General features: G+C 38.6%; 2 protein-coding genes and 1 non-coding gene across 3 annotated transcripts in view; 1 reads left to right on the plus strand and 2 right to left on the minus strand.

The window, feature by feature from the left end:
* Positions 1-16404, plus strand: part of LOC145468436 (DNA excision repair protein ERCC-6-like 2) — a 132055-nt gene that overhangs the window by 50296 nt on the left and 65355 nt on the right. The window lies entirely within an intron of this gene.
* On the minus strand, positions 5112-5195 carry Trnal-uaa (transfer RNA leucine (anticodon UAA)). Its single transcript has one exon. It is a non-coding gene; the product is annotated as a tRNA-Leu (tRNA).
* On the minus strand, positions 8261-12444 carry LOC145468389 (uncharacterized). The gene is made up of 2 exons (XM_081452082.1): positions 8889-12444; positions 8261-8295 (listed from the first exon to the last, which is right to left on the minus strand). The coding sequence occupies exons 1-2, from the start codon at positions 12442-12444 to the stop codon at positions 8261-8263; spliced, it is 3591 nt and encodes a 1196-aa protein (XP_081308208.1).

Raw genomic sequence — 16404 nt, forward strand, 5'->3', positions numbered from 1 at the left:
CTCCCAGAACCCGCGCGCATGAATATCTAATCTCGCATCTGGAGCTCGATTAGAACCTCTTCCCAGCTGTTCACCCGAGATGTCTTGCAGGACAGGCTCAATCTCAACATCGGTACAAACCATATTCAGGAGTTCGGCTTCTAAGTCCGTCAGCTCATTGTGACGTTGGGTAACGAACCCACCTCTCTTGCATATCATTGCGTGGTCCACTGTAAAAGCATCACCGCATACACAGGTGGAGGGGATATCATCAACCGGCCAATCGTAGCGCAGTTTGATTGTATCGCGGAACTCTCTCTTATTTAGATTGAAACCCATTTCACGAAGGGGGAGTACCGTCAGCCAAACAGATGACCCTTTTTCCGCAGCAAGGTCAAGTGCCCGTTGGACTTTCTGTGGGGCTACCCCTCTGATATGCTCTGCCCTGTCTTGGAGCACCGTTGCTCTCTCACTCCTCATTGCCTGTTGTAGTGGCTTGACCAAAGAATCATCCGGCATCTGATGGGATTGAGCCACGATCTGTTGGACCAGCGGGATGGTAACTTTGACGGAGGAGGATTGCTCAAGATTTGCGTCAAGACACGGGTTTGTCATTGCCAAGCCCCCCTAGACGGACTGGCAGTACTAGAATGTCCCTGTCCAGCCGAGTGCACCTATGCTCCGTAATTGCAGGGATGAGCACCTTAGGTATGGCATTCTCCAAAGGCATTAATAATAATAATAATAATAATAATGATAATAATAATAATAATAATAATAGATTTATGTAGCGCTAAAATCATAAAATATTCTAAAGCGCTTTACAATGTAAAATTAAGATTACAATAAAAACATAAGAAAAATGTGTCTAAAAATAATTCAATTTAAAAAGCATATTAAAAAAAAACAAGGCATGCTCTACGCTAATATGCTAATAGGAATATTAGCTATAATAACTGTGGCATGCTATACGCATGCGCAAAATTATACGCCTGAGCCGATTATTTAAGCCCACAAGTGGCCCCACAAGTACGCATAGAAAGCTGCGAAATATGTTTTTCCGCTCTGAAGAATTTCGCAGGAAATTCGATATGAAGTCGAACAATTTAAGTTTTTGGAGGACAAAAACCTTGTACCAGAATAATCCTAAGTATATATTACAGTCCTTTTTGCATTTCCTAAGATATAGTCCTCTGAAATAACACCTAAAACAATTTCCCATAGAAGCTCGAGAGAATAAATTTCAAAGTTCCGAAAAATCGTGCAAACATCAGTTTCATTTCTCGAGTAATTTCAAGTGTTTCATATGAACTTCCAAATTATTTTGGACGGTTGTTAGAAATGATTTCTTGTGAGAAGATATTTTAAACAGTCGCACAGACGTTTGCAATACAATGTAAATAATCTCAGTACAAAGTTTTCTTCCACATGTTACTCGAACTTTCTGGTGGATTCCTTCTTAAGTGTTACTATGATGAAATACGCATCTTTACTATCTAAACCATTTAAAACATAAACGGGTAGTCCGTACGAAAGGAAAAATGCTGTTTGCTATTTTCAAATATCTCTTTTCGTTCCAGAGATGTTCAAGTTTTCAAGGGAGCTAGGACTAATCATGGAAATAGCAATAATTAGGGGAGGAAATGAAACACACAGAGTGCTGGGGAGGAAGTGGTATGAGAGATACGAGGAAGGCAGGAGATCGAGGCGCTAGAATGAAAAAGAAATGGACTAGTAGCGAAAAAGAGGAAATAGTAAGGGGTTGAGTTAGTGGAATAATTAGAGGGGAAGAAAACAAGGAGTGCGGGAGAAGGGACGAAAAATGGGGGGATGGGTAGAGAAATAAGTAGAAAAGGGTCAATGCGGAAGGAGCTTAAACATAAAGGGAGTAATGAAAAAGATCCTGTTAAAAGATGTTGGGCGCAAAACAGAAAGAAGGGGTTTTGAATAGGGAGTATTCATTTTCCCTTTTTTTTTGGAAAAATAAAAAATTAAAGCAAAGACACTACCGGGCAACATACGATATCCACTCTTTTAACCACGCTTTTCAAAGTTTTTGACGAACTTGGATCACCATTGAACTTTTTACAACCTATTTTTTATTAATTCTCATTTCCGTTCACCCCTTTAAATTTCGAGCAATATCCGTCGGCAAACTACAAGAACTCACAGAAAGACTCAGAAACTTGCCTTATTTCCGATTCTCTTCAAATATGAAGAACAGATCGTTGATAAATTTCGCCAGTCACTCAGCGACTGTGGGCTAAGACTCACGAATGTGCCGCCTGACATTATGATTTTTGCAAGGTCAAGGAAATTTGGCCGAAAATGGCGCAGATTTTGTCAAACGAAGTTAGCTGTATGAGACAAAGGACGCTACAAGGTGGCGCGAAGATATGAATATGAATATTATCTTGTTTTACACACAAGCGCAACGAGTAAGTAAGATATTGTTTTCGAGAAAATAAAATTCAAAGCCTCAAACTGTAATGTTCTTTTTTAGTAGACAAAGTGACTGTTTGCACAAAAAAACCGGGAAAAGCGGGAAATGACGTCATCAATATCTTGAAAATATCGAAATATGCCATTCGGTACCCGGATGTAGTTTCGTATGAATTTTACAAGTGGCCTGTTTTCCAAAAAGACACTCATGTCTATATAATAAATATTACATAAACACCAATGAAATAGCAGGTGAGCTTTCGACCGAAAATTGATGATATCTTCACACGTGAAAAAGATCACCGTCGCTATGGTTACATAATAACTGGTGCGTTTCGCAGCGAAACTGAAATGGCTTGGGAATGCGTTGATGTTTATATAATAAAAAGAACATTACATGGCCACTTGAAGATACGAAATTTCTCTTCTCGAGTCGAAAAATATTTCACTCGTTCGCTGCGCTCACTCGTGGTTCGTGGTATATTCTTCAACACTCGAAGGGAAAGTTCGTATCTCCTCGCGGCCATCCATGTAAAATCTTCTATTTAAAGAGATTATCAGGCACTAATTATCTTACCATCACGGGCTTTTTTTTTCAAGGCAACTACAACTTGGTAATAGTGGAGTTTAAACAAAGAAAATCTTTATCCTGCTGATCTTAATTAGCATAAATTTTGACGTTTTATTTTTCCGTTTTCTCCTAAGTTTTAGTTTCGATTGAGAAGATATACCTTGTTGTTTTATAACGAACAGCTAAGAATCGTATCAAGTTTTATATTATCATTAATATTATTCCGAGCAAAGCAAAGCACCCGAACTCACCCAGTTCCTCTCATCCAGTAACCGCATTGCTATAGTCGTTTTCTGAAGCTCTCTAGGGCTAGAATAACATGATTCCTTCTTCCTCTTAAACGTGAAACTTGGTATAGGTGATCATACGCTTTTGAGTTCAATTTGAAATTAATCTGCACGAGTGAGTTTTTCAAAAAGCTGAAATTGCACAAGCCGCTTCGGCAAATGCAATTCCAACTTTTTGAAAAACTCACAAGTGCATATTAATCCCAAATTGAACAAGGAAAACCGTATTATTGCTTATTAATAATATAAAAATGAAAAACTTCGTGTGGAGGAAGTGCCGAAAGATGTTTCTTGAAGCCATGCATTTTGTTTTATTCGAGAAAACTGTTTTCAAATTTTCCGTACAACATTTTCGTCATCATTTTACGTGATATCATTGGCTTAGAAAATTTCCTGTTGTCTTTCAGCCAATCATAATATAATCCAGAAATACGACTTGTAATTTGCACTGGTGTTACACTTTTTGCATTGGTGTTACACTTGAACTGCACTGCCTGCAGCCAATCAGAATCGAGTAATTTTTTCACGTATATTTGTTATTAGTAAAAAAAAGTTAACTCAAATGTTAACTCAGAAGTTGTTTGTAGTGCCACAAGAGCTGGTCTGCCATTTATCTTTCCTTGCTATTTGGAATCAGGGTGATGGAGATTCACATCTTTTTTCATTTAACTGTGAGTACTGATCGCAGTATTAGCCAATCAGTAAAGGAGGTGAGAATCAATCATATGAGCGATCACGTGATAAAGGTTATAAATACCGTCTACAGAAGGGGTTTCCCCAAAGGGAATACAGCCTCGTTTCCCCGTATTGAGTTAATAAGCAATTTAAATTTCGTTTTCGATGATTTAGTTATAAACAAAAATGGAAGGATTCCCCCAAATGAGCTTACGTCATTACCTATTCGTATGACGTTACTCGCTGTCTGCTTCACAATTGATCACATTTATTTTAAGATGGTGGAGAACAGATAAACATCGAGTTTTTGGCCATTTGTGGGCATTTTTTTTCCCTTGTAATAATCCAAATTTTAAGTTTCTAATCGATGGGTAACTCACACTCACACAAGACACGTGCTACAGGGGCAATACGATGCGTGTTTTTGCCATCAGCCCGTTTTTGCTAAGCCTCCCGTCCCTAATAAATGTCCCCTCCCCCCTCTTTACTAACTGCCATCCTTGAGCTAGATCGAATCATTGCGATATGCTAGGTAGGTCTAATGTGGACACTTCAATTCTTCCCTAAGGAATTATCAGGCAGTTTAGTCTAAGATGAGTATAAAAATCAGACGTTTTTGGTTTAGAATAGAATTGCAAAATCAAGTTGATCATGGTTTAGTCCACCCCCACCCAGAGATTTACACAGCACCCGCCCCCAGGAATTCTTCTCGCATTCGAACAAGATTACGTCCATAACTCGTATCCGTGTCATAGTGTCATCAATGTCCTTGATTTTACAATCTTTCTGTGAAAGAACAATTCAATAGGGCAGAAAAACATCCCGGAGCAAAATTGTGAATGTTTTCATACGTTTTCTGGAAGCTACAGCATATATAATTAGCCTCGTTTAGCTGCCTTAGATTGCATATCTTTTCTTTGAGCAACATTTCAAAGAAAATAGGTTGTGAAGGTCACATGTGCAAAGGTCACGTGCCGGTTTGGTCGGTCACGTACGTTGGGTTAGAGATCAGTCACGTGTGTAAGCGATCACAGATCATTCAGTTAGCTACCAAGAAAGGAAGAAGGGCGATCAGAGATAATTTTTCCAACTTTGGATGTTTGACTTGAAATATGCCAAAAAAAAGGGACAAAAACCGGAACGAAAAAAAAAAGCAATACCAGGAGTGGGGTTCGAACCCACGCGGACAATACGTCCATTGGAACTTAAGTCCAACGCCTTAACCACTCGGCCATCCTGGTGTTAATACAAATAGGTTAGTTCATTGTTTGATATTATCCAAATTCAGGCAGGTTGTAGCTATGAAGAACAATCGATCAAAATGGCCGGAGTAATTTCTCAGTCCTACAATAAAGACATGCGCACCAAATTAGTCCATGAAGCTACTAATCTACTCCCTGATGGAATTGAATCTATTAATCATTCCTTAAAATCAATCATACCTAATGTCTGATCAATTTTTAATATTAAGCTGTTTGGCCTCATTGGCTCCAATTAGCAATTATGTTGTTTTCACCTATATTACTTCTAATTAATTTCACCCTATTCAGACGGGCGGTCGGGGGTGGGAGGTGGTCAAATAAATTTGGTATAACAGGCCGTTTTACTCAAAACTTTACGTTGCCATGGCTTTCGTACTTTTGTGTGATTATTTTTTTTTTCATTTTTATGACTCTCAGCCATTATGTTACTAACTTTGATTTATCTTTTATAGATGGCGGGTCTAAGAGATCAAAATGGCGTCTGTTCAGCAAACATGACATAATGAACACTTGATCTGACGTCATCTCATGTTGTTTACTTCAAGAGAAACATTGTTGAGTACCCTCATAGTTCGGTTATAAATAATTTTAAAGTTACGGAAGGGACTCCCTTAGATACGGCCGAATGTCCACCCTCCCTTCAAGGGAGGGTGGACATTCGGCCGTATCTACGGAAATCCGTTCCGGTCCGGAAATCCCCGGCTAATAACAGCTATCCACGCTGCCTGGCCGAACAAAATAAACTAAAACGGAGATTAAATTCACGGCATAAAGAACATGGCTTTATTGGTTTCCTCTTACAATTGTGCCCTCGGGTAGCCAGCTACATTGCAGGGGAACTTAAACGCAGTTTTCTCGCCTTTTCCGTGCTTCAACGCTAGCGCGCGAAATGAAATAGTAGCGTTTCCTCGCCGTACCCAGGAATGCAAGATAGAGGATATTACACGGCGGCACCAACATATAAATCTTATTTTCGAGTGGTAAAAACAATATTTTATGAGCGAGCGCAGACTGTTTGCGCAAACAACCGTGAAAACGCGGGAAATGACGTCATCAATATTCTCACTGGTGAGGATATGGAGAATACGCCACTCAGATCGCGGATGTGATTTTGCATAACTTTTACGAGTGCTGTATTTTCCAGTAAAACACTCGTGTCTATGTAATAAAAGGAATATGCAGCTTTACTTCCCCTCAACCTACAGCTCCTACTAAAATGAAACAAAATTAAGTAATTTTAACTGAAGGGAAAGGAAATTCAAATTGGAAGACCGTTAGCACTCAGTGTAAGTAGCCACCAATATCAACTTGAATTTGAAAAAAAAAAAGTAAATGAGTCGCCCTATAGCGTTTTCAGAAAATTGATGTGTTGAGAGTTAGCCCTTCTGCCCGGCATAATGATCTTGCTCCCATAAAGAAAGGGTTAAAGCTCGAAACTTCATCTTCGCGACGCAGCTAAAGCAGTTATTAATTATTTACTTTTATTAGCTTCAAGTTTTCAATTAGCTAAGTGCTACAGGTACTGTTGACGACGCATTTTTTCCCCAGTCGCCTAACATGCCTGGTTTGGGGGGAGGGGGGAGGGGGAAGAGAGGAGGTGAAAGACCATCTCCCTTGTCAAAAGGACGGGGGTGCTCATCATACCATATAGGGGTTAAAAAAGTGGTTTTGGTGTTCAGCATCAAAAGGTCCACAGCGGAACTTTTGCAGTACCTTTATAAAGGCTATATTAAGCCGAAAGAAATATAACGGGAGATAATGTGTTGTTTTAGAATTAGTATCTCTTAGGGGTGAAAATTGTTTCACGCCACGCCCACAAAGCTGGATCTTGGTATCTTTTAGGGGCTATTTTCAAAATTTCCGACGATCAACCCCGTCCTTTTTATATGGGAGTTCCCCCCCCCCCCCACCCCTGGGTCTAATGTAGCTGAGAAGAAGCCTGCAGAAACGGAGTCCAGCTGAGAGTTATGTTGCTTGCAGTTTTAATTTATTCCTCTAGATTGAAAATGTAAAAATAAACAAGAGGCCCGTCAACTTTACCTAAGGAGGACATGCTTAAAGGATAAAAAAGTTCTTGTTTGGCTACAGTACAATGTTCAGGATAAATGTGATAAATGTTATGCGAACAATTTCTGATGTCACTCTATTTTAAACTCTTATTTACCTTACAAACATTCAACCAACAGGTCAGCGTTTTTGTTTCACTATTTACAAAGCTAATTGTAGACCTTACTAGTAAACAGGAACTTAAATCCTTAAATTTAGACTTCCATTGGCCTTTGCGTTCGACAAAAATTCAGTCTACTTTTTATACTCTTTTCATTTTCTACTCTAATCAATCGATTCACAACGGATTGGCAAAATTTCAAATCGTGAAGCTCTTTTGTCTTGTAGACAAGGTCTGATTTATGAAAATACTAACAAAACTAAGATGTTCAGAAATACAATAACGTCAAATAAGGAAGTGCATGTTATTTCTGACGCTAATTTACTGTACTTTAAAATCCTGCTTTCTTCAAGTTATCTTAACAATTGTTACAAAGTGTTACGCTCAATGTTTTTTTCATCAGGTACATTATTTACAAATTGAACAACGAATTTCGCTGGTAAAACACTAGATGTATCAGTTAAGCCTTAGTTACACTGCTTATTTTTCCTCGCAGCGAAGATCCAAACGATTAAAATCATCATCTTTCATTCCTATACTAAAAGTTACCTTACGTACTAAGCTTGTTCAATTCTTGAGGTTTAAGCAGTTATTTGAGTCCAACACGCACCTGTACGTACACTGCGGTAAAATAACTTGTAACCAACTGTTCTATAAAAACCATTGTATACTTAACTTGCTAGAGAAGCAGCGGTTTATCCTAAAAAAGGAGTATATATGAAATAAAAGTCAAAAGTTTTGTTGCGCATATCTCTCCCGATGCATCCTTTTAGACAGAAAAATATCAAAAGTTAAAACGTCAATTTAATTTGTATACAGGTTAGCACTAGCAGTAAAACTGTCCGTTGAGGTCATGGCATATTTACTTCTCATGCGATCACTCGCTGCTGTCCTGGTCATTCTTGCCAACACCTGACAGAGTAATAAAAAAAACAACAATAAAAAATAGTAACCATCTAAATCTATTTCCTTAAATTAAGAAAAAAATTCGGGGCTGCGCGCGCTCTGATTAACTCAGTATCATATTTTATCCTCAAAGCAAGACAACCGTGTTTTACTGTCTGGCCCAAATAAATAATCTGAAGCCTTGAATTATATCGTCATAAAACATTACAATGTGTTGAAACACTCACAAAATATGTGAGGCACTCGCTTGTTGCTCTTACTTTCCCAGATTTCTCGTTTTCTAAAATTTCCCTCCGAATTCTTTATAATATGATAAATGGCTGTGGCCTGTTGATTGCGTTGTATTACACTGTAGGTAATTTCATGGTTTACACTCACATGATCGACAGAGTTAGTTATCAGTCATAAAAAACAAACAATACGTGAGCCGCACAAGATCAAACGACAAACACTTAAAAAAAATAGATATAGAAACCTAAACACACTTTCGAAAATACATACAGCTTGATCGATAACATCTTAGGAAAACTGTAAGTAAATGCCAAAGGCCGTTTATTTAAAATTAGAGCGCACTTATGCATGTTTTCATTGAATCTTACCTTTCTCTCCGAAATCAAATGTCACGTCATCTCCAATCAGTATAAAAGGTGCCCACTGGTTCACGTCATAGCCCTTACTTCTCATCCACTTCATGGCCTCGTGTAGAGATTCACCAGCACTTTCCCCAGCGACAAGGTGATCGTAGAAATGCGTCATTAACTGCTCTGTTGCTTTGTCATCCAGGGCCCACAGTGATACCAGCACTGAGCGTGCGCCAGATCCTAAGAATGCTCGGGCAATTCCAACAACTCCCTCGGCCTTTGTCTGCCCGCGAGCACTGTGGCAACAGCTAAGGACTACCAGTTTAGCTCGCAGTTGAATCTTTGAAATGTCAGACATTGTCAATAAGTAGAGTCCTTCTTGAGGTATTCCGTTAGGAATACGAAAAGATGGTGCAAGGGCAATTGCTCCTCTTTCAGCATCCCCGTGTGCGCCGATATGAATCAGGGCAACTGAATTCATCGCTTGAAGTACTGCCTGCTTTGTTGCTTGCCGTCCTAACAAAGGCTCAACTCCTAGCTTTTTTGCTACCATCCTCGCTTCGTTTTCTGCACATTGCAGTCGAGAAATGTTTGTGAGTTTTCCTTTGAAATGCACTTCACCAACATCAGGATTTCCCACTATCAAAGCACCCGTCTGACAGTGGTAGTCCGCTGGACATTCATTAATGAGCTTGAGAGTTGTTAGGGAAGGAGCAATACGGATCCTGAAAGTCTCGGATAAGTACTTTCCGCTTTCATCAGTTAAGGCGGCAAATGGAATTTTGTATAAAGCGCGATCAGGGACAATGATGATTTCAGGGCCCTCAAGGAAGCTCGCCACAGGAGCAATGATTAGTTTGTAACAGATGGGAAGGTTCATTTGCGGTCCTTGGTTAGCTTTACTTTCCACTCCAATTCGCCAACCTTCATGGCTGTCTTCACTCCATGTTTTCGATTCCGGTAGAAAACCGTGTAAGCATTGGTCTTCGCAAATCTCCTCTGGTAAAATGCCAAAACTTCTGAAATCCAAAAATTGTTCCAAATGCTGACTTGATCCTTCCCGAACTAACAGGTCATTTCCTTTTATCATCTGGAAATGTGTGGTTCCGCTTGCTTTAAGAGTCCACAAATGTATTTTGTCAGAAGAATATGAGACGTACAGACAAGTGCGGTTAAACACTTTTCCCACCATGCCTTCAAGATCAGACCATGCTCCAGAGTCAGCTGGCATTTGATTGTCCAAAGAGTACTGAGCTGACATTAAATCTGCCAAAGCCCTGGCCTTCGAAAGCTCTGACACATACAGAGCTTCAGTAGGATTCCCGGTTTCGCAGAGTAAGTTACTGAGATTTCTGTAGCACAAAATATTGTGATCCGAGATAGAAATCTTAAGTTGATCGTTGTCGCGGAGGGAGTTGCGCATTTCCTCGCATTTGTCAATACCAGAACGTAAATACGAGATTGCTTCCTGAAGCTTTCCTTGTCTCCCTTTAAGCTTTGCCATGCTTAAGAGAGACCCCAACAGTGTCTTAACATCTCCAGTCTTCTCACTTAATGCAAGTGCCTTATTGATATATTCTTCCGTTCTATCATAGTCAGACTTCGTGAGAAGTAAACCTCCAAGCTTTAGATGACAATGTGCTTCTAGTCTCCTGTGTCCAATTTTTTGGCTTATAGCAAGCGCCCTTGCAACATATTCTTTTGCTTTTATTACGTTACCTACAGCTTTCTCGATATCTCCTTGGTTGACGCAAGCGTTGGCCACTCTTTCTCTGTTTTCAATGTCTGCAAAGATGACAAGTGCTTTCTGGTTATATTCGTTAGCCTTGTGGTACTTTCCAAGAGAGCAAAATGTAGCTCCCAGGTCCAGAAGAGAGGAAGCTATAGTTGTAATGTTGCCAATATTTCTGCCCATAGCCAACGATTTTTGCCAGTATTCTAAAGCCTTGTCATATTCGCCAACTGAATTATACATCACTCCAAGGTTTCTGTAAGAGCAAGCTTCTCCACTTCTGTCTCCAATTTCTTTATGGATCACAAGTGCTTTCTCGTGAAGTTCTCTAGCCTTCTCATATTCGCCAACTGATCGATACACGTCTCCAAGGCTCGTGTAAGAGGAAGCTTCTCCACTTCTGTCTCCAATTTCTTTCTGGATCACAAGTGCTTTCTCGTAAAGTTCTCTAGCCTTTTCATTTTCGCCAACTGATTGATACACCTCTCCAAGGTTCCTGTAAGAGGAAGCTTCTCCACTTCTGTCTCCAATTTCTTTCTTGATCGCAACTGCTTTCTCGTAAAGTTCTCTAGCCTTCTCATATTCGCCAGCTGATCGATAAAAAACTCCAAGGTTTATGTAAGAGGAAGCTTCTCCACTTCTGTCTCCAATTTCTTTCTGGATCGCAAGTGCCTTCTCTTGAAGTTCTCTAGCCTTCTCATATTCGCCAACTGATCCATACACCCCTCCAAGGTTTGTGTAAGAGGAAGCTTCTCCACTTCTGTCTCCAATTTCTTTCTGGATCACAAGTGCTTTCTCGTAAAGTTCTCTAGCCTTCTCATATTCGTCAACTGATTGATACACCACTCCAAGGTTTGCGTAAGAGGAAGCTTCTCCACTTCTGTCTCCAATTTCTTTCTTGATCGCAAGTGCTTTTTCGTGAAGTTCTCTAGCCTTCTCATATTCGCCAACTGATTTATACACCACTCCAAGGTTTCCGTAAGAGGAAGCTTCTCCACTTCTGTCTCCAATTTCTTTCTGGATCACAAGTGCTTTCTCGAGAAGTTCTCTAGCCTTCTCATATTCGCCAACTGATATATATATCGCTCCAAGGTTTCCGTAAGAGGAAGCTTCTCTTCCTCCGTCTCCAATTTCTTTCTGGATCACAAGTGCTTTCTCGTGAAGTTCTCTAGCCTTCTCATATTCGCCAACTGATCGATACACCACTCCAAGGTTTCCGTAAGAGGAAGCTTCTCCACTTCTGTCTCCAATTTCTTTCTGGATCACAAGTGCTTTCTCGTAAAGTTCTCTAGCCTTCTCATATTCGCCAACTGATTCATACACCACTCCAAGGTTTGCGTAAGAGGAAGCTTCTCCACTTCTGTCTCCAATTTCTTTCTTGATCGCAAGTGCTTTCTCGTAAAGTTCTCTAGCCTTCTCATATTCGCCAACTGATTTATACACCACTCCAAGGTTTCCGTAAGAGGTAGCTTCTCCATTTCTGTCTTCAATTTCTTTACTGATAAGGAGAGCTTTTTGTAAGAGATTTTTTGCTTGTGCGCATTTACTTTCACGGAAATATACTTCTGCTAGTTCTAAGCTCAGCTTAACTACCCTTTTTGCGTATTTTATGGCGTTTGTGGTATCGCTGATAAGACTACATGCTTGCCACATTGTAAAATATATCTTTACGTAGAATGATTTGGTGAGTTTCTCGTCTTTTTTACCTGCTCTTTCTTTCAGAATGAACAAGCATTCCTTGCATAATTCGATTGCTTTTAGGAATCGATTAGTGTTGAGAAGGTAGCCTGTAACAATGAGGCCGATCGAGATGACTTGTATAACTTCGTCTACGTTGTACATGTCACTGAAGAACTTCTGTTGGAACAAAACAGAGAGTAAAAGTGAACAAAAATTTGGAACCATGTCGGTTTATCCATTTGTTAACTGCTGTTGTTATGATTTTAATATAAACATTTATTAGTATACTATTGCAGTCTGACCCAGGAAATCGTAGCGCAATTAGAAGATTGCAGCGAGGAGAGTTATTCATTTATTTTACATGGAAAGATAGTGAGCTCTCGAGTGTCTATATATGTTTGCAGTGGTTGCTTGCTTGATCTGCTGAGATTAAAATAAAGGATTTTTGGAAACGAGAGATTTTTTTTATGAATATCTATTCCGTTATTTGCTTTTCAAAATCTGGAAGCACTTATATACTTAAAAAATTCTTGCCTCTCCGTTAGTACACAGCAGGATGTAAGCTGGAATTAATTTATCGCACAAATTTGGTTACATATTTTAGATCAAGTTTCGGTTTAAACTCCGTTTAACTTTTAATAGTAATTTCTGAAAAGAGAAATTCATCCAAATTATTTTTGATTTTACATTGCTCTGATTAGAACAGGAATGCATTATTTCGACTGGAACGTCTAACGCACATTACAATTATTTGGCAATTTAAATAAGTGAAAAAAGTGAAAAATCGAATGACATCTCAACAATACGTCTATCATTCAGGCATGTGTATTATTAAGCAGTAAAGAATCTATTTTCAGATCTCCTCTGCCTTCAGAAAGACAAAGTTTTAGAGCAAAGTAAAATAGGACTGCCATAATATTGCCGTTGGAAATTGTTGGCGTGGAAATATGATTAGCGTCTCTAATAACTATTTCCTTACTATTATATCATTAAGGTAATCTTTCTTTGAAAACAACTTATAACAATATTAAAATATAAGTAACTTAGTAAACTCACCACTCCCCTTTCTCTTGGTTTAAAGAGCACAAAAGCGACAGTCTTTCTTTACTTTGCTATCCTATAGGATGAGAGAAAAATTAAACTAACGCCAGGTCTGATTCAAGACTTTTATTCCAATTTAATAAGTCCATGTTTTTGCCTCTAACTCCATGCTGATATAAAAGTACAACAGGGATGACAGAGATACATGACCGAAACATACAGAAATAAATATAGAAAATAAATAAATAAATAAATAAATAACTTTATTTAAGTGCCAAATGTATTTAGCACTATTGTGCTAATTGAGGACACTGTAATTGAATAAACAAACATTACAAATAGAACGTAAACGTTTTAGAATACCAACTTGTGGGAGGCTGACCAGTTGGCTAGTGACACAACGTGGTTGAGAAGTTGAACTCGGAACTACCGAGAACAAAACCAGAAAGCGGTAGGGTGGAGGATTATTTTGAACCAGCACCCCAAGATTTCCAACCCAGCGCACTAAACCACTCGACATCCCTGCCCTTTCCTACAGACAAAGGTTAACCCCTCAGAAATTCAAAGTCACGGACAAAGATAGAAACATACATTCCTTCAAATTTACAGACAAATATAAACAAACGTAATTGGACTGATTTGCCAAAGATAAGCTCACAAAACTGAAAGTCACAGATGTACAGGAACACGCAAAACTGAATTTTTTTCCTCAGAGATAAATTTAGACGCAAAGCGCCTAATAAACGCAGAAAACTGGAGGTTACAGAGGAAGAAGCTCAAAACTGCAGGTCAAACATGATTATAAAAGCATGTAGCTGCCAATCAGAGGGTGACAGTCGTGAAAAATTGATAGTCACAAACAAAATGAACACAAAAAAAGAAACCCACAGACGAAGATATCCGTGCACGAAACTAAAAGTCAATGAGGATCATCTTCTAAGGCATGATTTTCTGCAATTGAAATTACAATTATTTCAACATCCATATTCCTACAATATAATTTTTAACTTAGTATTTATAATCATTAAAGCATAGCTTCAACTTACTATTTTAATCGTTGCTTGAGATGTTCAGAAAGAAATCCAATTTCATCCACGTCATCAACGCGGCGCTTCCCCTAAGAACAATGTGTGTTTAATATTAATAAATATACAAATGAATATATGAAAGATCTTATATTTGAACCTCAGAGAAAGACATCTACATTCTTCATCATCTACGGGCATGTTACGAACTCACATCGGAGTGACCAGCTCCCAGCTGGCTTGATAGCTCAGTCGGTACGTAGAGCACTGCACCGGTATCGTAGAGGTCATGGGTTCGAATCCCGCACAGGCCTGAAATGTTTTTTGTTTTTGTTTCAGGCTTTAATTTCACAACTGCTTAAGTTGTGTGTATAACTGCGATGATCAATCATGTCTTCATTGATAAATATATATGGAAAAAAAATTGTGCACAGTGAAGAGGAGAGCATACATCGAATAGACGATATCTTATAACTACTAGGTTAAGTTCACTGTTCTTACCGTTACTAGATGAGTCAAAATCAGAATGAAATCCAATTCAGTCTGGATCAGCAAAATCGATGTTCCTTTGAAAAGGACAATAAATTATCAGTGTCATTTAAATCTTTTCAATGCACAGTAACAACATCAAATATCTTAGAGGCAATCAATCTTTGACTTTTTTTCTCCACTGTGGCTAGTTACGTAAAACAAAGAAAAGCTTTATGTTCTCAGTTTTGCAAGATTACAACACAATCAGTGTACACAAGTATTTTGTAGGTAATCTCAACATGCGTAATTGTGTTATCCCTTCTAATGTATTGTTAACAATCATTGTAACAGTTTCAACCTTTTTTAAGTTTATTTTTCCTGAAAAGTACCACCTGCGAGGTTCAATAAAATGTGTATGTATGTAGAAATAAAAGGAGAGTAGATGAGGATATCTACCGAAAACAAAATGAATACTGTCAGAGCTGCCACGAACCTGATACAAATCAAATGAATACTCACCTTTACTTTTAATTCCCTTTTCCACTGGGAAAGAAAACCTTTCAAGGCCTGTAACACCACGTCACATCACAACAGGGACTCTGTCTGCAATCAAGTGACAGGAGAATCACCAAAGTATTGTTTACGTTTTCTTTCCAATGCGTTAATTAACACCAAGATACTGAACTATATAACGGAGAATTTTGTGATTACAAAGAAGTCCAAAATCCTTATTTTTATCTTGTTACTTCAGAGATTCAAAGAAAAATGTTCCGTTCAGCGCCCACTCATCAGAATTAATTTTCTGAAAGAGGTTATTAGTTTTCTATTCCACTACGTAATGTTGCATTTTTGAGCAATTTTACGTAATGTATGGCAAGGTTTACCAAGCCTAACATCTCATTGACTATCAGGCAGTTAATATGACAAGGTTATATTTCTCAGTGGCCAATTGCAATTTATAAATGTCAGTAACTGCTGTGTTCAAGTAATGATATAGTTTATCTTAGATATACAACAGTTATCGTTGCTTCTTTAGTTCAAAAAGTTGTTGTGATATGTTACGATTTTTACCGACCAAATTAAATGTAGATGCACATGTGAGGTAAAAACAATTACTTACCGTTCGATGAGAAATCTAAATCAGAATGAAATTCAAATTTCTAGTCTCTAGCAGCTAAAACAGCGTCTCCTTCAAAATAACACTGACGTACAAATTATCAGACTTTCGAACCATGGGATACGCTTTCGGTTTCGACGGGCTGTGGAGTCTTTTTTTGTATCTGCAGAACATGTATCGGATTAATTAAAGAAGTAGAGCGAGTAGTTATTTAACATTTGAAGACCACAGTAGCTATTCTGGCATTTGTGATTCTCTTTAGCCAGTATCCAGTCCCATCACTTATTTTGTGGCTTTTGGCACAGTCTTATTTTGGCTTGTAATAGCATCTGTCACTGTCACACGATAGGCAGGTTTCATTTTTCCCTCGCGTTTCAGTTTTCATTCGCAATTTAAGTTACAATTACGAAGTTTAGGTACATGTTTGTTTCCTTGACACAGTCAACACTCGCCGTAGCGGATACGCTC

This window comes from Orbicella franksi, chromosome 14, assembly GCF_964199315.1.
Source record: "Orbicella franksi chromosome 14, jaOrbFran1.1, whole genome shotgun sequence".
NCBI lineage: Eukaryota > Metazoa > Cnidaria > Anthozoa > Scleractinia > Merulinidae > Orbicella > Orbicella franksi.